This window comes from Theropithecus gelada, chromosome 3, assembly GCF_003255815.1.
Source record: "Theropithecus gelada isolate Dixy chromosome 3, Tgel_1.0, whole genome shotgun sequence".
NCBI classification, from domain to species: Eukaryota; Metazoa; Chordata; class Mammalia; order Primates; family Cercopithecidae; genus Theropithecus; species Theropithecus gelada.
In genome coordinates, this window is record NC_037670.1 from 142,035,212 (window position 1) to 142,059,968 (window position 24,757).

The 24,757-nt window shown below is 39.3% G+C and overlaps 1 protein-coding gene across 4 annotated transcripts in view; it reads right to left on the minus strand.

The window, feature by feature from the left end:
• The window catches only part of CTTNBP2 (cortactin binding protein 2), a 163,769-nt gene that overhangs the window by 33,961 nt on the left and 105,051 nt on the right, over positions 1-24,757 (minus strand). For all 4 annotated transcript variants that reach the window (XM_025379249.1, XM_025379251.1, XM_025379252.1 and 1 more), the window contains exons 9-14: positions 22,077-22,194; positions 15,418-15,693; positions 12,849-12,944; positions 11,555-11,634; positions 990-1,076; positions 808-907 (exon numbers count right to left, since the gene is read on the minus strand). In XM_025379249.1, coding sequence (XP_025235034.1) covers positions 808-907; positions 990-1,076; positions 11,555-11,634; positions 12,849-12,944; positions 15,418-15,693; positions 22,077-22,194 — 757 coding nt within the window. The remainder of the gene's footprint in view (positions 1-807; positions 908-989; positions 1,077-11,554; positions 11,635-12,848; positions 12,945-15,417; positions 15,694-22,076; positions 22,195-24,757) is intronic.

Consider the following 24,757-nt stretch of genomic DNA (forward strand, 5'->3'; position numbering starts at 1 on the left):
AAAGCCTGGTCCATTTCAGTTTTGTGTCAGAGTCACTATTTATGCTATTCTACAGTATGCAATGCAGGGTAATGCTAATTCCACCTGTGATGAAGCTTGGGGTGCTAGACCCTGGAGCCTAAGATTGAAAACTCATTAATAACATTACATTAATAAACATGTTTGATCCTGGTGCTGCTACTACATAGCTGTAGCAAATTATTGGACCTTTCTGTGACCCTTTCCCCACCTTTGAAAGTAGAAATAATGCTACCTACTTGCACAGGGCTGTTGTGGAGACTGAATGAGTTAATTAGTGCATGTGATATATTTCACTAAGTGCCGGTCAATGGCATAGCAAGAGTGAGGTAGAGAAAGTGGTTGGCCCCAGGTGCAGTACTAAGGGATGCATTGGTTGTAGAGAATTTATGACTAATCAAATTTACTAAAAAATTGATCTGCTGTGTATCACCACCATGCTCCGGCAATTCTAAACAGCATCAAAGATGTGATACCTAGTCCAGCTAGGGTGAACTGCTCCTACCACCTCCTCCCTTGGTATACCACTAGTGCCAGTAAGACAGTATGTTAGCAACAATTAATGATTCATAACAAAAGATAACAAAAAGAAGAAAAAAATGCAGGATGCTCAACAAATGCAACAATATGCACATGAAGATAATTTGTGCAAGTGTTTATCCCACAGCTGCTGAATAATTAAAGTTATCTTAAATGTATCCCCAAGCAACACAGTGTATTTCCTTGTAATGGCATCATTGAAGAGCACGCCTTTAGGTTATCACAGTCAATTTGCTGAAATGTTCTTACCGCTACTGATGAACAGGTCTAGCAGCTGTTCCTTGGAAAAGCCAGCATCTACTTCAGCTCTCACTATTTCACAGGAGAATCCCGCAGCCATTTGTCTGTGCTGTGATAAGAAAATTGGGTGATTAGTTCTACGCACTTGCCAATTTTCAAAGAAAAGGAGATGGTAGACAAGTAACCAATACCTTCAGGCAGAGTGCAAGCTGATGTACTATGTAGTCTTGCAAGCTTCCTTCTGGGCCGTGGAAAATGACATTATGATATTGCTCAACCTATTAACAAACCAAGAAGAGACCTAGGGTGAAGATGCTAAGTTGGGAAGAGAAAAAAAGTGGTACACAAGTGTGGAATTCTTTTTTGATTGTCCTCGTACTTTCAAAAGATTAAAAACAATATTTTAGAGGTTAGTTTTTTTCACTGGACACGTGTACTCTCATTTGAATGTGAAACATGGGCAAAGGGTACTTAGCAAGAGCTGACACTTTATAAAAAAACACATTTTTTCCCTCTATTTTCTACAGCGAGGGTCAGCAGGGTAGCTGAGAAACACTGTTCCAAGTTCATTTTGTCCCTTCCAGAAATTCTGTAACTTTTCCTATATTATCCTTTGCAGATGTTCTTTATGTGGAATTTTGTCAATGCTTATTTAGCTTTTTAGTGGTTAAAACAGTAATGCATTTCATTATGGAAATTTTGGTAAATATAAAGAAGAATAAAAAATTACTGAGTGTCAGCACCCACAGTCACCGTAAATATTTTTGTTTCCTTCCAGTTTTTTCTTTGCATAGTGGCTGTGTGTGTGTGTGTGTGTGTGTGTGTATGTTTAAAAGATGGGTATGTGAGTGTAATCTTTTTATAGCTGTTATATATCAGAGAATGTCTTTGTGTTGACTTCTTAGGTAAAAGATGTTTTGATGAGTATAAAACTCAGATCAACTTTATATATTATTCCATTCTGGAATTGAGTATTTTAAAGAAATCTAGGTAGACATGGATCACATTTGCTTTGTCAAAAAGAAATTCTCCTGCCTGGATGCTTATGGATTTTTTTTTTAACCTTTATCCTTGTGTATAAGGATACCTCGCCCGAGAACATGGAGATTCAGCAAGCACTTGGATGGAAAGACAATTATTATCTACAGAGGGCAAAGGCAGCGATGTCTTGAGAAAAATGTGGAGAGGAAAGTCAGCCTCCCACTTCTGTCATTCGAGGGCGGACACCCCTGCCCTCGCCCAGCACACAGGCTTGGGAGAAGCTTTCTTAATGGAAAGCAGGTCTTGCAGCAAGGTCTTGCAGGAAAGGACTTGGACAGGTAAGGCTCCAACCTAACTGATACAACTGATATTGCTCACATGTGAAGATTGAGCCACCCAGACTTAATGGGAGTTTTGAGTTTGTTCTCTCTATAATCTAGAACAGGACAATGTAAGAACGTGTGTGTATATCTCCGAGTTGTCTCTCTCTTGTACTCTGATGAGGTTGTCCCTTTGAGATCACAGGAAAAGGCCCATCCTTTATGGTAGCTGGGATGGACTTCTGTGAAGATAGTAAATATGCTCCAGTCCATCATTACAGGGAGGCAGATTGTGGGATATAAAAGGAAGGCTTGAAGAAAAGTTCTTAGCATAAGACATGAGGTAACTTTTTCCTTACCCGGGGCCTTTAAGACTTGAGTTTTGGGCCGGGCGTGGTGGCTCATGCCTTTTATCCCAGCACTTTGGGAGGCCAAGGAGGGCAGATCACTTGAGGTCAGGAGTTCGAGACTAGCCTGGCAAATACGGTGAAACCCCATCTCCACTAAAAATACAAAAATTAGCCAGGTGTGGTGGTAGGCGCCTGTAATACCAGCTACTTGGGAGGCTGAGGCAAGAGAATCGCTTGAACCTGGGAGGCAGAGGTTGCAGTGAGCCAAGATCATGCCACTGCACCCCAGCCTGGGCAATAGAGCGAGATTCTGTCTCAAGGAAAAAAAAAAAAAAAAAAAAAGACATGAGGTTTAGCCTGTAAGGAGACTAAGGAAAGTTGGTGAGCACTTCTGGGAAGTGGAGGAAAGCCAGGCATGACCACCAGGAGTCAGACCATGCGCTAAGGGGGTGGTGATCCTGTAAGGGTCTCCTTGATGTTGGGCTTGGGACTGGCTTTTAGGCTCTGAAAGACATCATGTCTGGTAGCCTCCAGTAATATTCTCTGAGTTGGAATACTATTCAATGATTAGTATGCCTTCAATAAAAGGCTTACGGTAGAGGTGCAGGCAAGGACCAAACCTGGAGCAGGAACTTCCCCAGAGGCACAGGAAAGAATACCCTAGAAAGTGCTGCTGAGGTTCTGCCTCTAGGCAGTAAGGCAGTGGGGCCACAAGTCTGCAGGGGTACATTATTATTAAATAATAAATAATTATTGAAGAATAATACATTTCCATTTATACTTATGAGATGGGGAAGCCTGGGCGATATACAGATTGTACCTGTCATTAAAAAATATTGCCCAGATATGTCTAGTTATAGCCTCTTTCTCCCAATCTTAAATGGAACATGGTAAGTCCTTTTGATATGCATAGTCAGAACTTTTTTGGATTAGGAAATTTTTCCCCAATTTTTTGGTAATTTCTCCTCTTCTAGTTCTCTTTATAATGAACACCTATAATGCTTAAGTTCTCTGTTTTCTGCGAGTATGTCATCTCACCTCACCGCTATAGCTCTGTCCTCTTTGCATTGAGAGAGCTCCTCAAGTTAGTCTTGCACAACACACAAAAGAATATTCACGATCTCACTTCTGTTCTCTACAGTCAAATGCAACTTTATGCCATTGCATTTTCAATTGTTCTTATAGTTCCTTACCTCATCCATCTCCTAAACTTTTCCTTGTAATCTAAGCCCAGACTCTACTATGACTTTCTTGCTCTGCTTTCATAGTCTACCACCTTGCATTCTGTAGACAAAGAACATAATTTTCCCAACTTTTTCTGTTTTTCCTAGTTGCTGTGGTCAAAATGTTTGTGTTGCTTCCCCTGGCCTCAATTCATATGTTGAAATTCTAACCCCCAAGGTGATCATATTAGGAGTTGGGGTTGTGAGGAGGGATTAGTGCCCTTATAAATGAGGCTAAGGGGAACCCCTTGCCCCTTCCACCACTTGAGGATTGAGTGAGAAGGTGCCATCTATGAACTAGGAAACAGGCCCTCACCAGACACTGAATCTGCTGGCACCCTGATCTTGAGCTTTCCATACCCTGGACTGTGAGAAATACATTTCTGTTGTTTATAAGCCACCCAGTCTATGATATTTTGTTTCAGCAGCCTGAATGGACTAAGACACTAGCAAATAATTTTAAGGGTGTGTTCTTCCCTGAGTTTGCAGACTGAAAACTGATCTGCAGCATTCTTCCATAGGTATACAGTTATTTTGTTATTATTTGTTTATGTGCTATGAAACCAGAGGAAGAATTTTGCAGGAAAGCAGGATGTGTAGACCACCACTGGCTTCACTCACTGTCCACAAATTGGGTAGCTGAATCTCCTTCTTGGGTCAGTGGGTGGATGAAAACTTGGTGTCTGCAATTGCTGGTTAAACTCCTGGGTCTAGCAACGGCTGCAGTGGAATGAACTCCTGCTGTCCAACACAGCAGATAATGCATGAGGATAAACCACAGTCCCAGGAAGCGCCGCAGCCCAGCAGCTCCTGTCTCCATCCCTGCTGAGTGCTTATGGAGAATCCACCTCCTAGGCTGTAGCACAGTTTCCCTAATCCCCACCAACTTTTTGTCCAGGTATTTCTAGGACCCGCAGTCTTCAGACGGATGTGGAAAGGCCTCCTGGGAGTGGAGGAGAATATCATAGTGCTGCAAAAAGCAGAGACTATGCAGTAAAGGATAAATGCCCAATTTTCTAACTGGTATAAATCTTTTTTTTTTAACCACCAGGAAGATGGTAGGGGAAGGATGATAATGATTTCCTGCCTAATTTCAGGTAGGCCTCACATAAGTGAGCCTAATACTCTATTACTCCTAACGAGAATAGAAAATGCTTCCAGATTCTTGCTGAAGAGAGACCTCAGTTCTATTTTTCTGTGACTGTGAGGTTTTGCCAATTTTCAAAAGTACTTTAGTGGGAAATTGTGTATTAGGTACACAATTTGCTAGCCAGGTGCAATTTTAAACCAGAGCTCTTGAGCTTTCTAAATTAATCCCAAATTGCTATGATTTATTGGGTAGAATTTTTTTTCACAAGTCATGGATTGTTTCACACCAGTGACTCAGGATACCGAGTTTTAAGATTTACTGAAAATAAACAGGCTAAAGATTTTCAAGATTTACCCCTGAGATTTTTCAGCTAGCGTGGCTATTTAATCTTGTCTCACTTCTGAAAACAAGAGTGCTCTATTCATTATGGTCACCCTGTCAAACTGCCTGTACTTTCTTAAGATTGATTTTGGAATCAAATAACATAAAGAGACCCAGTTTCATAAAGGAGCTGTCTTTAGTTTCAACACTTCATTTGTTCTCAGACTGTAGGTTTTTAGGAAACACATGCAGGAAACATTCAATTTCAAATTTCATTGAAAAGGCCATTCACCAGAAGTAAGCCCTTTGTATTACATAGTCTAAAGTCCTTCACGGGATAAAGTAGAAATATAAATAAATAAGTGAATTAGGTAGGTAAAGAGAAAAACAAATGGATATACTTCCAGATCATTCATACATTTTCATGCATGCATTTCATTAGTAGGTTTCTCTTCATTTCAGGTATTACCAATTTTTTGTAAATGGTATTCTGTTATCTCATCAAATGATATAGTCGCGTTGGTTACCATTTAAATTCTGAACAACAACAAAAATAGCTCAATTACTGGGAACCTGTTGCTCTATCAGAACCGGGGCGAACATGCAAAGCTTTGCTAAGACATTACATATTGTTTTGAAGTTATATTATATTTCTCCAAATATCAAAATCTTGGGTATAATGAATATATATACTCCATTCTTCCAGCAGAGGGCTCTAAAGATAGATACACAGGCAGAGCTTTTGGGGAAAGAGGGGTATAAATATTCTAATTGTATTGAAAGGAGATCTGTTCTTTGAACAAGATCAAACAAAACTTTTAAAATTACAGTCTTAATTGTAGTTATCAGAATTATACCCTAAGTGCACATTTATAGTGTGACATTTCTGCTTATTGGTAAAGGGACACTGGCCTCATTATCACAATTGGTACCAATCCCTTTTATTCTTGTGTCTTCACAGACTATTCAGGAAGCTCATCACATGTCAATTAGTGCTTTGTGAGCCAAACAGATTCTGGATTAAATGGAAACAAGTGACCTCAACAATAGACCATGCATCTCTATTTTTTTCCCTCCACAATGCTTTCCTGCAGAATGGGGTTTACCAGAAGAGCTGTGATCTCCACTACTGTTGATGTGGCACCTGTAATGTGTTTGCAGAGCTGTGGCATTTTAAAGCAATAAATCCTAAGTTTTGTTTGGAGTTTCACTTGTCATACATAGTCCGAGGAAAAGCAGCTTCTGTCCAGAGACAGTTCTAGGCCAGCTTGTGCTGACTAAACAGAAAAGAAAAATAAAAGGGCACTATAGAGCCAATAAAATTGGGATTGTTAAAATCACATGCTCTATAGCTACAAATTTCATTCTACCCACATCTGACACCTGATTTTACATAACTAATTTACTTGTGACTTTAGAGCCACTGATGACACAATTACGGTCTATTCATTAACATAAAATTTCCTCAAACAATATTGGTACATCCAGCATTTGGAATACAAAAAACTGGAATTCTTCATGGTAGAGAGCATTTTAATCATTTGCTGAAGTCCCTTTTAAAGAATAGGTATAAGAGTAATAGGAATCTAAGAGAAATTACAGTTCACATACATAGCAGACTTGGTTACTAACTTCAAATATAGACAGGTCCCCATTTATTGATACAGACATAATAATTTGGGTATTACAGCTATTTCAAAAACATAAAACTATAAGATGGAACTTTTAGACATAACTGCTCCCTTGTCAGCCAGCTCTGGAATTCATGAAGTTTTTCTGCTTTAGACCTTTTCTGGGCTGACACTTACTGCCCAGGATCCTCTTCCACTATTGCCACGGAAGCCAAATGTTCCACTGGTGGCAGAGCCACCTCTTCCTCATATCACGCAACCAGCTGCTTCCCACTTTCACTAGGACCTCACCCAGGCTTGCTCCTCCCTTCCCTGAGAAAGATCAGGCTAGAGCTGGCCCTCTGCTACCAGGGTTGTGGGATGTCTTAGACACATAACCATCACTTACAACCTTATTTTTATGGGAAAGTAGCGAATTTATTTTGGGAATGGATGGAGAATAACTAGGCTCTCCTAGTGATGATTCTCAATGACTGGCACGGCACATTTTGGAGTGAATGAAAAACAGGTAGAAGAATCTGTCAAGGATCCCATCCAGGACATTCAGATTCTTAATTTTAAAGGAGCACTCAGATCAAGATGATGGAACTCCAGCATTTTTTCTAATGTAATAATTATTCATAGTCACTGAATTATTATAATACGAGGTTTCAAATAACCTAACAAAAAATTGCAACTGGTTAAGAGAAATGTTTAAGTTAATGCAAAAAATTCAACAATTACAATAAATTACTAGTGATTCAAAACTCAATTGGGTTGAATATTTCCTCTATTAAATCAAGGGTGGAGATTTAAAATGTACTTGTATTATTTTTAACAATAAAAGTATTTAAAAATAACATCGTTTTAAAAAACAGAAACAGAAACAGAATCCTGATCTAAAGTCTTCACTACATGTGGTTTTCTGCATAAGGGTTTTAACACATGCATTTTAGATATTTGCATAAATAGTAATGACTGGTACTGCAATGCTTAATCAATAGGCTAATAACCTAGGCTAATAAACTATGATTACATGCATGAGCAGGCAGAAAGGCTAGTTTCAACTCCGTGGGTCTCACCATTTAATTGCTGGAGACGCTGGGTAAATTACTTTGAGTCTTTGTTTATTTACCTGTAAAATGTAACTTGTATGGGGTATCTATCTCACAGAAAGATTAAATGAGATTATCCATATATTTAGAACAGAGGTTGGTGTATAATAAATGCTCAATAAAAAATTAACTATTCAAAAGCAACTATCATCAGAGTGAACAGACAACCTACAGGACGGGATAACATTTTTGCAATCTATCCATCTGACAAAGGTCTCATATCCAGAGTCTACAAGGAACTTAAACAAATTTACAAGAAAACAAACAAACCCATTAAAAAGTGGGCAAAGGACATGAATAGACAATTCTCAAAAGGACATTCATGTGGCCAACAAACACATGAAAAAAAGCTCAACATCACTGATCATTAGAGAAATGCAAATCAAAACCACAATGAGATACCATCTCACGCCAGTCACAGGGGTGATTATTAAAAAGTCCAGAGGCAACAGATGCTGGCAAGCTTGTGGAAAAAAAGGAACACTTTTACACTGTAGGTGGAAGTGTAAATTAGTCCAATCACTGTGGGAGAGTGTCGCAAATCGTCGTTTATTTTTAGAGGCAGAAATATCATTTGACCCAGCAATCCCATTACTGGGTATACACCCAAAGGAATATAAATCATTCTATTATAAAGATACATGCATACGTATGTTCGCTGCAGGACTATGGATAATAGCAAAGGCATGGAATCAATCTAAATGCCCATCAATGATAGACTGGATAAAGAAAATGTGGTACATACACACCAAGGAATACTAAGCAACGACAGAAAGGAATGAGATTATGTTCTTTGCAGGGACATGAATGGAGCTGGAAGCCATAATCCTCTGCAAACTAATGCAGCAACAGAAAACCAAACACTCCATGTTCTCACTTATAAGTGGGAGCTGAATGACGAGAACACATGAACACATGGTGGAGTGGGAGGAACAACACACACTGGGGCCTGTCACAGTGGGGGTTGCGGGGAGGGAGAGCATCAGGAAGAATCGCTAATTGATGCTGGGCTTAATACCTAGGTGATAGGATGATCTGTGTAGCAAATCACCATCACACATGTTTATTTAATAAACCTGCACAAGTACCCCGGAACATAAGATAAAAGTTGAAGGTAAACAAAGTCAACTATTACTACATTTGTATATCTACTGTACAGATTTCCAACAATTCAACACACATCAATGTGCCTGTAGTTATTTGTGGAACTGGGAAGCTATGCCATTCTCTGGCTCAAATTTCCCCAGTGGCTTCCTATCCACTTGGAGTAAAATTAAAATTTTTTGCCATATTCCTGCATGATCTAGTTTCTGATCATTTCCCAGACTTCACTGTCAACCTAGATACATTTGTATCTGTGGTTCCCTGTACCTCAAACACCCTCCACAAGGTGACTCCCTTCACTTCATTTGTTTTTCAGTCCAAACGTCACTATAGTAAGATCTTTCCTGATAACTCCATCTAAAAATAGTGCTTTCTGCCTCCGCTTCCACCCACTCTTTATCTCCTTGTCTGCTTTATTTTACCTCACACTTGTGTTAGTGCTGGTCATCACATTACATATGCATTTATTCATTTGATTTTTTAAAAATCTGCCTTCCTTACCACTAGAAGGCAAACTCTATAAGGCCAGGGCTCTATCCTCAGTTTCTAAAGCATTACCTGCATTTAAGAGGCTCTCAATAAACAGCTGTGAAACAACTGAAATAACAGGACACAAAAATGCATAACACAGGGCCTATGCTCTTAAGGGGCTTATAACTGTTTATGGAAGAGAAAACATTCACAACCACTATGATACATTGTTGTCTCAGTCACTTTAAATTTTGCAGTGACTGCTGAAATAAGTGATACATTTTTATTGTATTCATTCAAGAGTTAATCGTTGGATTAAAAAAGCCTTTTATGTACACTCACTGAATTCAGAACAGAATTAACAACAGGGTTTGGTCTCTGATTTGCTGTTAACTGGTAGTAAAACTATGTCTTATGTAAAAGGGGGCACACATATAAGTGTACTTGGAATATTTTACATATAATGTGACTAGCAGACATTTCATTTTCCAGATTTGCTAGTCAATGCTAATTTGCAGTTATGTTTTATCATCTTAATGGATGAAGGAAAAGCCCTGGGTCAGAACCTTGCCTTGTATGGAGAAGCTGAGAATGGGGAAGGGGAGAGGAGGGAGTGGTTCTACCAGCTGATTCTACTGAGAGCCTGAGGCTAACATTCCTGAAAACCAGTTGATCACACCCTTCCACCTTCATGTAAGCCAAGTAATGATATAGATCTCCTTCCTATCACAGGCATACTTTGATGCTTTTAGGAAGGGGGACAAAGAGTAAAGCAAAGAAGTCAAAGTATCGGATTCAGGAGAATCCACCTTTTCTACATTGTGAGGCTTTGAATGTTTCTTTGCTACTGGGGCTGCTGGTACAGCCACAGTTAATCCTAACTTTGAGCCTGGCTAAATGATCAATGGAATGGTTTTGAATACTTCTTTTCATAAGGAGTGAAAACAAAGGCATCAATTCACAGTCTATGGAAACAACTTTTGTCAAGGGTCATAATTTCAACTCATTTATTTAAAAAGGTCATCTAAATTAAGGCAGCAAGCAAAATTATTTTTTGATGTTTTATACCGGTAGTATTAGTTTTAGATAGATCTCATACACATCAGAGACTTGCACAATTCTGGCTTCATCACTTATTAGATGCATGACTTTGAGCATTTTACCTCTCTCTGTTCAGTTTCCCCATGTATAAAATGGATGAAATTATCTCATAGGGATGTTTTGAAGAATAAATAAAATAAATCATAACAGCACTTGGCATATTGCATGGCATGTAATAAGTATGTAATGAATGCAAAGCATTACATTTATCCATTTTACATTTATAATTTGCTACTTTCTTTTGATGATCATATTCTACTTCTTCCTTTTAGTAACAGACCACCTGGTTTTAGGTGAGTGCACGATTGCCCAGCAAAAGGTTCCACTTCCCAGCTAGGCAGCGACAGGTGTCTTAAGTTCTGTTGAATGGGATGTGGGCAGGAATGACACGTGCAATTCCCCTGAAAGGAAAGGCTTGCCCTCCAGGCTGTCTCTTTCCAGCTAGGAAGTGGGAGTGGGAGTGGTGACTACCTTTGACCCAGCAACACAAACAACATTCCAGGGAAGAGTGGAGCAGGGAGAAAGGGTGCTGAGATCCTGGGGAGGTCACCCTGCCACTTCTCCCTCCCCAGGCCTCTCACCTGCTGGGACTTACATGTTTGAGAAAAATAAACTTCTATCCCGTTTAAGCTGTAATTATTTGGTTTCTGTTAAAGTGGCCAAATTAACGTTCTCACTAATGCTAGCATCTTTACTCAATTTTAAGTCATAAAAGTTTATAGTAAGACATCTTAATATTTGTGGTCATTCCCTTCCATACTGATCATCATTTACTTGACATCAAGTCCTTGTTAAAGGAAGACAACCTGCTCCTGCCCAAATTATAACACTTCACAGGTCACAGGTGGCCTCTGGATCCAGGCAATAGATACCCGGATGACAGTGACAGACATCCAGACTATGTAATTGGCGGGCTGACAGGGAGGGGGCTGGTGGGGAAGGCAATGGTGTCAGAGTACAGGGCGGGTTTGGAGGGCTTGCACTCCTCCTTTAAACATCAAAATGGGCCACCCAGTTTTCCAGTGGCAGGGATGGGAAACACAGGCCTCCACTCAGCAGTGTGCACCTACCAGCCTGAGGTAGTTCTGCATCATCTGGAGAGGGATCATGGAGGCATAAGTCACACTACTGAGGCAGCCTTCTTGAGGACCTGTAGGAAAGGACAGACAAAGAAGAAAAATGGGCACTCCTTTATTAAATATAAATGATCAAAATACAACAGAATCTATCATAAAAGAGAAGTGTGTTTTTTGACTTATGTAGGCAGAGCTGACATTTGGCCAGGAGGCACCAATGTGCCTTTCTGTTGTGAAAATATTGTCACACTTTGTTCTGGCTGATAAACTGCCACTGCTCCTGACCTCCCGAGAGCTCCCAGCTGCTCCTTCCCCCACCCCCTGGGATGCCCGCCTACCTCCCAGCAACCACAGCCAGGGCCTCCAGATCCCAGTCCCAACACTGTGCCCAGTATCTGCTGATTGCTGGGCTCAATGTTTTACAGTTCATAAGTAAAAGTTATCATAGATCATTGCAATCTCAGAAAGCTTTGGCCTTGGCCTGCATTAGGTCGACTGGCGATACTCCGCCACCCCTCCCCCCAAGTTCTGCCATTCTCTCAATACATTGTTTGGGCCTAAAGCAATTTTCTGGGGTGGCCTTACACTTTTCTTTAAACTTCAATAAGTCCAGTTCAAGTAATAAAATAAATATTTATTAAGATTGAATTTTCAGACTCCATTCCCAAGTATGGGAAATACATGATGAACTCCATAGCTGTTTAGCATCAAGGGCTGAGAAATTGAGTATTCCTATACCACGTAGCAGTAGCATGACCTTAGGCAAGGATATCAATCTCTCAGAGCCTCCATTTCCTTGGATATAAAATAGGGATAAGCAGAAATGCGTACCTCATTGGGTTATGAGAATTAAATGATTTGATACTTATGCTATAAACAACAGGGTCTAGTACATAGTAGGTGCCCACTAAACATTAGCCTGTACCAGTTTAATAATCATATTAAGCATTATTAGGCACAATAAAAAAAGACATTTCTAACACAGTCTCTGTCACTCTCTTATCAGCATGCCAGTTTGGCCTCTGGTTTATTTCCAATGAGTGATGCAATCAGAATGACAGGAATCAATGATCCAGACAGACATCACCATGGGTGTCAAGAACATAGCTTTTGAATTTTCCTCCCCTTAATCAAACATTTCAAAAAACATCTAATTACCTAGTGGTGGAAGTCACATGTGCGTGGCTAGAGGACATGGGATGAAACTTGAATATTTAAGAACTGGTGCTCTGAGGCAGCCATGAAGCAAACACTCTTTAAACGTTACCTTAGTTAGGGACATCCTTACCTGACAAAAGCACAGTGATGTGCTCTGCCTTATTCTTCCTCATAAAGTCCCACGGGGACTGCGTGAAGCTCTGACCCACTGACCATGGCACATTTCCTAGTTCCAAAAAATGAAATAAAATGTCAAGGGCAGCTTATGAGTGATTTTTCTCACAAGGGTAAAACGTATGCTCTCCTCTGTGAGAACCCGAAGGAATCCAGAGCTTACACTGTCAAAGGCACATACAGAACACATACAGGGCCACACAAGGGGTTAGCTCCCTAATGAAATTCTTGTTGAAGATTGAAAGGAAGGCTTTCAACCTACAGACTTCTCCAAAGCAGCCCATAGGAGGGATTCAGGGAGAGATCTAGAAAGCAAATATATCCACTCAAATATTTCCAGGGTTAAGCTCTTAAGAACAAAGCTGACCATAATCTAAAACTGTTTCAGGGTTCTTCCAATGCTTGTTTCTCAAAGCTTAAGCACTTTGGGTGAGATATCAGATCATTTATGATCTGGTCCCTGATCCGCTTTCCAGCAAATTTTTAGATTCCAGAAAAAAAAAAAAGTAGATAATTTCAGGTGCTCAGAATAAGGCAGGTCCTCTCCCATTGCGGGCCCTCTGCTCACTCTTGTTCTGAAAGGGTGCCACTCCATAGGTATCTTCCCTAGGGGGTGATTGGTAATACGTATTTGTTTTCTTCTCTAACTTCCACAGATGAATTCCTAAATATCTATTCTCAGCATGCCTCCAATATACATGCACACCCACCTGTAATTCTGCTTATCTGCTGACCTGAAGTTTCTTTCATGTAGCTTAGGGTATGAATCCAGCAAACTCACTTACATACACACAATAATAACACTAATAATTACCAGTTATGAAGTGGTTACAGCAAGGCACTAAATTAAGCCCTTTATCCACCGAACTCAATGATTTTTGGATGTGAAGTGTTACCAGGGTGCTCGATACCTCTGAGACAAGCACGGACACTGCAATAATCAAGCCTTAGCATGCACTGTTCACAGAGGTAAACTTATCTGCTGGCAGTGAATATCCATCTGCCTTTGTCAGTTTCCACATTAGCTGAACAAAGGCTGATGGAGGGCCATTTCCTTCAATACACAGTTGACTGACTTTGTTTATCAGACCCCGGGCCAGAACCATATTTTGAGTAATACTTCATGTGTGGACAAAATGTGTTCCTAAGAACTGAATCATCTCTTAATGCAATTTTAAGTACATTATAACAATTCTATAATTTTTTTTTTTTTTTAAAGAGACAGGGTCTCACTTTGTGGCTCAGGCTGGAGTGCAGTGGCTGCATGATAGCTCACTGCTGCCTCAAACTCCTGGGCTCAAGGGATCTTCCCACCTTAGTCTCCGAGTAGCTGGGACTACAGGTGCATGTGACCGCACCAAGCTAATTAAAAAAAATTGTTTTGTAAATATGAGGTCTCACTATGTTGCCCATGCTGGTCTTGAACCCTTGGGCTCAAGTGATCCTTCTGCCTCATCCTCCCAAAGCACTGGGATTACAGGTATAAGCCACCATGCCTAGTCAATAATAGTAATTTTAATGATCATACCAAAGATCCATAAAATCAAGTTGTCATGAATACTCTTCTCTAAAAACTAGTAACACGTTTTGAAAGTAAATAAACATATATGGGTAAACAGAATAAAACACTTTCTGATATAATAATCTGACAGATAAATAGCAACGGTAAAACGCCCACCTTTCCCTCAACCTTGGACCATTCTTTTCCAGTATGGTGCTGTTGAAAGTACACAAGCTTTTCTATCAGACAGAATATGATTTGAATCCTGTCTGCTTTGCTCACTGGTTCTGTGCCCTCAAGCAAGTCATCTTGTACAGAGTTATCAGTAAAATGACACCATTGAAAGGACCATTTATAAAGCACCCAACACAGTCCTTGCAAAGGAGCAGGTTTCCCATAGATGGTAGTTCTCCTGGACCAAGAAGAAAGGAACTAATCAGGGACAACTAATATTTACAGAGAACTTACTATGCTCAGCAGAAAGCAAATCTCCTAATTTCTTTGGAATTTGTTTTGTGCTGTCTATCAAATTGAAATAACCAGTTATCACCCTGATTCATCCCATGTGGAAGCAATGAATATATCTTTATTAAAGTGCTTCTTTCAAGTCTAGACTTCATCAGAAAACCTGTCCTGGAGGTAAGGTACTAATGCACTATAGTGCTCCTGGGTCAACCCGAGAACAAATTTTGAGCTGTGTTCATTACTTGTGCAAAAGCAAGCAGCTGTGGGGTGTTCAGTTTCTTGCATTTATCTAGAATAGCAAGTGCAATCACAAAGCCTCATCAAGGGCTTTCATGTTTTTTACTCTTTCAGTATTATTTGAGGTATAAAAGCATTTTTATATTAACAGGCAACATTACATAATGGCTACATTGTGAATACTCAAGTTTTTCATCACTGGCAGCTGCCACAATAAGCTTTGAATGTGCTTAATCAATGAACTAAGAATCAGGTTATGAAACCCATAAACATAAATAAACCCAGAAATTTCACTTTCTCTTCGTCATAAGACTGCTGATACCTAGTGTGATGGATCGTATGCTTGTTGCACTGAGGCCGATGTTGGAATTGGTGGTGTTATTGCAAGTCACGTCTTCCAGACTCCACCATCCATCAGAAGAGATTGCTTGGAAATGATTTGTCAGAGCTTGACTCACTGCTTTTGAAAAATCATCCCATGATGTCTGTTTGCGGATATTTAAAGCACATATTGTGTTTTCGCATTCCAAGTCATCAGAACCATAGTTGCTTGGTTCAATCTCACCCACTGAAATCCTTAAGGGTATTTTAAGAGCATCTGGTAGAAGAGTAAAAGAATTAGGAGTTAAAAAAATCCGGACAGAAAAAAAATGCAAAACTATTATATAAAATAAGCAGATACAAACATTTAAAAATACAAACCAAAGGATAGCTATTTTACTCCATTAAATAACATTATATTGAACGTTCTTACACCAGAGTAAACTTTTGTCTTCCAATCTCTTCAGTTTCTTTGGAAGCATGCTGCATGAACTGTCTCTTTCCTTGCATCTTTGGCTTTTTCTATTTCATTAACTCTTTCCCATCAGCAAGATTGTCAAGGTTTTAAAAAAATATCTGAAATAACTATAACCCTCCCTTGACCCTGAGTTCTCTATATTCTCCTTTCCTTCTTAGATAATGTCATGGATGAGGCAGGCTATAGCTGGACAGGTTGGGATGCTTAGGATAGTAACTGAGAACCTTGGGTTGAGCCCCAGGGTCAGCGTCAGCCTCCTATAGTTGGGTATTCTTGTAAATTGCCTTGATCTCTCTGTACCCCAATTTTTTCCATAAAATGGAGGGAATGTACATTGAGTTGGTATGAAGAATAAATGAACTTACTTTTGTAATAGATTTTATATATTCTTATATGGTAAATACCAGTAAGTATTTGATAAATGGTTAACAGGGTAGTACGAATGAACTTCTGAAAAGCTCTTTTCGATTTCTCTGACTGAGGCTCCAGCGCAGTGGGTAGCACCCCCATGTACTTCTGTTCTCATGGCTGAATTGTATACTGAGTTACGTGTGTTTGTTTCCAAATGTTCTATATTCACTGAACTGATGACTACAGTTAGTGAATTAAATATTCCATAAATTGATGAAATATGAGTTACCGTTCCTGTGAAAACTAAGTTGAATTCTTTAGAGACAGTTTAGGAACTGCTAAAAAATGTTATCTAATGAGGTATAAATGGGACAACTATATGAAATGAGAAAGGGTTTAATAATCTCTGGACAGATATCACCTTTAGTTTGCTTCATAAATGTGTTTAAGCAGTCAAACACTAGAAATCATAGACGATGAATTAAAGGTATGTTTTTTTAAACAAGAGTATGTGAAATTTTAATTAGTAGAACCCACACTAAAGACTTCTATCTAAACGTTGGTTAAAAAAATTACTTTGTATGCTTTACAATTAAAATGTTTTAAAACAACATGTGTTTATATGATTCTCTTCTTAAACTGGATTTTTCCATTAACTAACCAACTGCTGGATTACTTTATTTTCCATTTGCTGACTCTCAGTCATCTTACTTATCCACAGTACCTGACACAAGTGATCTCTCTTTTCTCCTTGGTATAATCCTCCTGGATCTCCATACCCATAGATGGTAGTTCTCCTGGAAGGAGGTAGTACCTCCTTGGTCGCTCTTTAATGTTGTTCCTTTACTGTTCCCTTCACCTTTTCCAGACTTCTTAACGATAGTGTGTTTCGGGGCTCCTTTCTCTATTTACTTTGTGCATGTTCATTCCCTTAGTGATCTCATCCAGTTCCATGACTTTAAATATTACTGATAGACTGCTGACCTTCACATTTATTCATCAGCTCTCACTTGTCTCGGGAATTCCTGCTGATTCGACATCTCCACACAGATACCCTAAAAAACATCTCAAATTCCTGCAACCAAATCTGAACTCCCCAACTTCATGAGCAAAATCTGTTTCACCCACAGCCTTTCCCCTAACAAGTGCTGGCAACTCCATCACGCCAGTTGCTCAGACTGAACACCTTGAATTATCTATGAATCTCTTCCCTCTCTTAAACTTCACATTCAATCCATGAGGAAGTTCTGTTGACTCTACCTTCAACTGTATCCAGAACCCAAGTCCTTCTCACCACCTCATCTGCTACAGTCCTACATTGAGCTACCACAATTGTCTCTCACCTGGAATACTACATTCATGTACTAACAGGTGTTCCTGATTTGTCTGTGACTTCCTATAGTTGATTCTCAACAAAGCAGCCAGTGCTACTGTTAAAATGTGCATCAGATCCCATCTCTCCTACAGTCGAACACTGCAATGGCTACCTTAAGTTCTTACAATGGCCTACACATTCCAACAAGATCAGGCCCCACTTCACCCTGTAACTGCTCTCCTGCACTCAAACACTGAAATGGCTAGGGCTCTGACCTGTCTTCCTGCTTCTCTTTCCTTTTAACCCAGTCACCCTGCCCTCCTTGCAGTTCCTCAGACACAACAGGAATGCTGCTACCTCAGGCCTCTGTCCAACTGGTGCTAAAGCTCCTACCTTAGATAATCCACATAGCTGCCCTGTTCACTTCCTTCAAGCCTTGGCTTCAATGTCTCATCAGTGAGGCAAACTTGGCCACCATTTTAAAAGCTAAAACCCACCCTTACAATCTCCATCCCCCCTTAGTCTTTTCCATAGCATATCTCACCACCTCACAAAGCCAAAAAATAAATTTTTCTTATGTTTATTATTCATTTTATCTCTTAATGTTAGACTATAAGCTTCAGGATGAGAACAATCTTCTTAAAAATTCTGACTTACATCAAGTGGCTAAGATAGTGACTGGCACAAAGAGCAGCTCAATAAAAGCATGTGTTCAATGAATTAATAAAAAGGGGTTTATTCAATGGATGAAGAAAACTATTCTACTGGAGATTTCTCCACTGCCTTTCCATATTATTCTCTGCTTAAAATAATCAGCTTCTGTCTACATAACTGCATGAAACTTGTCTCTGTTAGCAGTAACTTCCTATTTGCCAAATGCAATGGACTCTTTTTAATCCTTACAGTCTAGGGAAAGTGATACTATTAAATTACTTCTTCCTGTTAGAAAGGTCTCCTAACTTGAATCCAATTACACCATTGTTTTCTTTTCTTTCTTTCTTTCTTTTTTTTTTTTTTTGAGACAGGGTCTTTCTCTGTTACCCAGGCTAGAGGGCAGTGGTGCCATCTTCTCTCACTGCAGCCTTGACCTCCCCGGCTCAGGTAGTCCTCCTGCCTCAGCCCCCATGGAGTAGAGAACAGATGGGACTACAGGCGCATGCCACCATTCCTAGCTAATTTTTTTTTTTTTTTTTTTTGTATTTTTTGAAGAGATGGGGTTTTGCCATGTTGCCCAGACTGGTCTTGAACTCCTGGGCTCAAGCAATCCTCCTGCCTCAGCCTCCCTAAATGCTGGGATTACAGGTGTGAGCCACGATGCCTGACCATACACCATTGTTTTTTGGCTCTTTTCCTTCCTATTTCCCAATCTTCTTTTAGAGTCATTTAAAAAAATCTTCTCTGACCTGAAGATAGGGGTTTCTCTGGGCTTGGCCTTCAGTTCACTTCTCCCCTCACCCTATACATCATTCCTGTCTCACAGCACACCTATAACTTGAACCATGACACTGTTTCTCCAGCCCTGTTCCTCCCTTGCTTGTTCAGGCCTCCTTCCCTCTTACTAGGTACTAGTCATGCTCTCCATCTATGGTACCCTGTGTGTCAAGATAATTATTTCCCCATTACCTACCTCTTATGTCCTCACTTGCAATCATTCAATTGTTCATTCAGGTCCATGGGATTGCCTCAAAACCCACAGGGAGGATTGAATCAAAAGGAATACAAGGCCTTTTATGACCTGACTCTAGACTTTCCACACTGATCTCCCTCCTCTCCCCAGCACTGCAGATATAGCTAAATATCTCTAAAGACTCCAAAGCATGTCCCCTTCAGTGCCTCCAGATATGCTGCTAGTTCACCTGGAATGTCTCTATTTTCCACTCTTTCTTGGCTCAGCCCTTCAATTTTCACTTAAATCTTCCATGGGGAAGCTCTTACCTCCCTTATGCATATTTTTACACGTTGCCTCATTTAGTGGTACTTATAACAAATATAGGCTTGGAGTTGTATTTTTAAACTTTTTACACAGATGGTTTTATATTATGTGTCCTTTATAACTGACTTCACTCAACATTTTTTTAAATGTATTTAAGGTGATTTATACAGATAAAATTTATTTTTAAGTGCTATTTGGTACCTTTAAGATATGAATTTTCTAGAGTTTATTCTATTTAACCATTCCCTAATATATTTCACTTTAGAATGCTTTCGGTTTTCTAGTATTACATACAATGCTGCAACACACATTTTCACATGTCTCCTGGTACACACATGCAAGAGTGCTTCTAGCTATGTGCTTAGGCGAGGAGTAGTTTGTTGAACAAATGAAAATAATTGTGCATCTTTGTTCTTCTTTGACACATTCTGTTCTTCACTTTCTTTCTTTCTTTTTTTTTTTTTTTTTTGAGATGGAGTCTCGCTCTGTCACCCAGGCTGGAGTGCAGTGTGGCATCATCTTGGCTCACTGTAACCTCTGCATCCCACGTTCAAGCAATTCTCCTGCCTCAGCCTCCTGAGTAGCTGGGATTACAGGCATATGGCACCATGCCCAGATAATTTTGTATTTTTTAGTAAAGATGGGGTTTCTTTATGTTGGTCAGGCTGGTCTGGAACTCCCAACCTCAGGTGATCCGCCTACCTCAGCCTCCCAAAGGGCTGGGATTACAGATGTGAGCCATCGCACCCGGCCCCACTTACTTTCTATAGTTCATTTACATTCACAGCTTTTATCATCAGCCTTATGGAAGTAATCATAATCTAAATGCACATCCTGTCTTTTTTACTTCTCTGATTGTCAGAATTGGAATCTTAGAAAGACTTTAAGAAACGATCCACTCTTTTGCACTCAGGTATACGAATAATTGTTAACCCTACTAACAGGCGAGCAGACTGAGGTGAGAGAAGGCTAAGCACCTTGCCTGACATTACACAGACCTCTGGGAGCTGGGATTCAGATGCCCTTTCCCTTAAATCAGACTACCTAATGTCCAGTCTTCCACAGGATGTACACCTGCAAAGCCTGCCAACATGTCCGAGATAGAAATTATACTCAGGTCTCCCATACTAGTCTTCTATTTCATAAAGTCCTCCTTAATCCTCAGTTTTAGGATTTCTCATCTCTCTCCTCATTATATACCATTTCCCTCTCTTCTACCCTGGTCCAACTGAGGACTCATCATTAAAACTCTTTGATGCTTGATCTGTTTCCAGACTCTCTATAGGTTGATTTGTCTCACAAAGAGCTGCCTATGAAATTCCAAAACACTGTTTGTATCATATTATGCACTATCAAGAATCTCATTGACTTATCTTTGTCATATAAGGTCAAAACTACTGAAATGAGAATTAAACTGCCCAAAACATCAATTGCGCTGTCTCATCCTTCCAATTTCCCACCTCTAATCACACCTCTATCCCAGCCATGCCAATATGCTTCATATTTTTCACATCTAAGATATCACAGCTATATCTACTTATTCAATTTTTAAATGTTTAATATCAAAATGTGGAATATAATTAAATGATAGCATTTACATTCCATAATAAAATTTTAGCCCAACAGAAAGTTTTCCATGTTTGTTGTTAGGTTAGCATCAGCTTATAATAAAAGAACTGTTTTAGAGAAATCCTATATAAGATACTGTTTCAGACACTGAGCAGTGATTCAAAAGTTTAAGGTCCTGAAAGCTAGACTTTAATGATTAAATAAAGCCTTCTGTCAATGAAAAAAAAAAAAAAAAAAAAAACCACTCAGGTTTAAAGAGAATTTCTATGATTCTCTTTTATCCTTTTATATTAAAGTTTACTTACACAGTTTGCATATATGCTTCCTAGCCATTCTGAAATTTTCTTCACAAAATAAAAGTATATGAAGGAATGTATTAGGTTGAAGATAAAAACATTATTTAAGTTTTTAAAAATCTGCTTATCCTAAAACTGAATTACTGATACAGCTGGCTGACTGGATGGATAGAGTGATAATCTTAATATAAGAGGTCATAATGTTTCGTAAGGTCTATACTCCACACTCACAAACCCACAAGTGAGCCTTTATAAAATATGCTGAGGAGCATATACTCTTGGAGCTGAAAGGGACCCAAAAGATCAACAATTATCTTCACAGAAAAGTAGGAAACCAGGTGCTGGGAGACAACCAACTTGCCTGCCTCATACAATCAACTGATGCAGAGTACACAGCTGGGATTTCTCATATCCTGCCAGTCTAATGTCTAGAAAGACAATCTAAATCAGAAGAAAAATGCAATAAATATTTAGATTGCTCTCCTAGGTCAGTAAAATACAAGGAGAAGCCCGCATCACTTGAGTAGCAATTAGTTCTGCAAAAAGTCATTCTACATGGAACAATAATTATCACACTTACAGTCAGTATTTTTGCCATAGTTGGGGCTCCGAAAAGGTTAAAAAGGAGATGCAAAAACTGTAAATAGTTTTTCCCATTGTACCAGAGGCCCCAGCAGCAGAGGGGAAAGATAAACAATAAGCTCTGAACATCACTCACTCAGATTCTCCAGCAAATGCTTGCAGTCATCAGTGGCAACATCATGCACAGTCCGATTGCACTTGTCTCTCCTTTCTGGCTCAAGCCCTCCGTGTCTACACAAGATTTCTAGGCAGTTCTGTAAAGACAAGAGCTCGATTACCTCCAAGTCCAAATGAATTAACTTGAGTGCAAAACCCAAAGGAAAGGCCAGTTGCCTATAACAATCAAATCAAGAATTCACAGCTATAAATCTTATTTCAATTCCATCAACCCCAATATACAGATTAATCTTAAACTAAACAATGTCTAGAAATGCAAAGCAAAGAGTGCTTATTTAAATGCAAATGATAGGATCATAACACTGTTCCACAGAACAGCTTCTTAGGTTTCAAGAAAAAAAATAGCTTGGTAATCACTCAATCTGCAGATTGAAATTAAAAACAAAATTAATTTCAGCAGACATTCTCCTTCTATGGTAATTTGGCAATATAAAGCAGAAGACTTCTGCTATAACGGGATGTACTTTGCTGTCTTCTAGACTATAAACTGCTTTCCTGGTAATATAAGTGCAGGGTTCTAATTTTAAAAATTCTAAGAGTCCTCATAAGCATATTTGTATTTGAGATGTTACCCTGCCATATTTTATGTGAAAAATATGCACATCATGTTGATTGAGATTTTAGAAAATCATTCTCTATAGATATTGAAGTGATGCTCCCTTTCCTTTTCAGCTTTTTCTTCTTCTGTGTTGCTTAAGGAAATCTCCATTCAAAAAGTAGAATTATGAACTGAAAAGTCTTAGTCCTCTATATTTTTTCAAATGCAAAGTAAGAGACTATATATATACATACATTTTCTAATAAATAATCACATGACAAGGTATTACATCAGGATATTTACCAAGGAACTCTCCTATATCAATGTTTACCACTTGATGATTTGTTTGCTAATTTCTCACAAGGCTAAGGAGAAAAATGAATAGACCAGAAAGCATGAAAGGGAACTAATAACCAAAACAAGCAATGACCTGCCCATCACTCCCCTAAACACACACACACACATGCACACACGCACGCACACACGCACACACACCCACTCGGAGGCATGGGGCTGTCTTGCAGTTCTAACAACATATTAAATCAAGTCATCTTGAATAGCTTTTTCTTATCTTTCTGTAGCATACCCTTTCATCCACTTTTAAAATATACTTTTTTGTCTTCTAATATAAAATATTTTTAAAAGAAATACAATATCCGGCTGGGTGTGGTGGCTCATGTGTGCAATCCCAGCACTTTGGGAGGCCGAGGCAGGTGGATCACTTGAGGTCAGGAGTTTGAGACCAGCCTGGCCTGGCCAACATGGTGAAACCCCATCCTACTAAAAATACAAAAATTAGGCGGACATGGTGGTGGGCGCCTGTAATCCCAGCTACTCCGGAGGCTGAGGCAGGAGAATTGCTTGAACACGGGAGGCAGAGGTTGCAGTGAGCCAAGATCATGCCACTGCATTCCAGCCTGGGTGACAAAGCAAGACTCTGTCTCACAAAAAAAAAAGAAATATAATATTCACATAGAAAAGTACACAGAAGTGGACAACTTGAAGCATTATCACAAAGCAAACATATTTGTGGAAGGAGCACTTTGGAAGCCCCTTTTGTACTCCATCTCAACAATTAACTCCTCTCTCCCCCGCAAAGACAACGACTATCTGATTTCTAATTTTAGAGATTGGTTTGGCCTATTTGTGAACTCTATATAAATGGAATCATACTGTATGTAGGTGCATTCTTTCATTCAATATAATGTCTCTAAGATTCATCCATGTGTTGGGAGTAGTCAGAATTTGTCTTCATTAAAAAATGATAACTATGTGGGATTCCATTACATTCCATTGTGGTATACCACAATTTACTCATCCATTCTCTTGTTGATGAACATTGGTGTTCTGCTATAAACATTCTAGTACATGTCCTGTGGTGGACACGTGTTGGGTATTTGGTATATGGTAGGGCTGGACTGCTGTGCACAGGGCATGCACATGTTCTACGTTAGTCCATACTGCAAAGAGCTTTCAAAAGTGCCTACACCAATGTGCACTTCCACAAGGAGTATACATGACTTCCGGTTGCTTCATGTTGCCTCTGAAACATACTTTTAAACGCCATAATGAGTTCGCTAGAAAGTACAGTGAGTCCCCAAGGGCCAGAAAAAAAAAACACAGAGTAAGCAGAAACCACCAATTTAGTGAAACTTTAACAGGAAGCCAGTGCTGCTCTGAGGGTAAAGCTGACAGAGAGAACCTTCTTGGATGTTGGAAAGATGGGAAACTAGGCCTTGGGTTTCCTGAGTAAAGAAAATCTGCCTGCTTGCAAAGGGAAGCAACTAGGACATTTGTTTCTCCCTGCCTGACCCTGTTCAGGTTGGAGGAATCTCTCTAAAACTTGCCATTTAAGTCCGGCAGTCTGTACAATTATTATGTGGCCATTAAAAAAGTAAATCTTAAAGAAAAGTCTGGAAGTCTGACTTTCATAGGTCTACAGTTCAGATTTAAGAAATCGCTAAGAAATTAACAGAAAACAAAGTCAGATAAATAAATGTCAATTCATATCAATTTGTTGTTACTAATTTGGACAAAATCAGTAAAAATAAGATAATGTTGATTGAGAAATGAACTCTAATTAGAAACTTAACTAGAAAGCA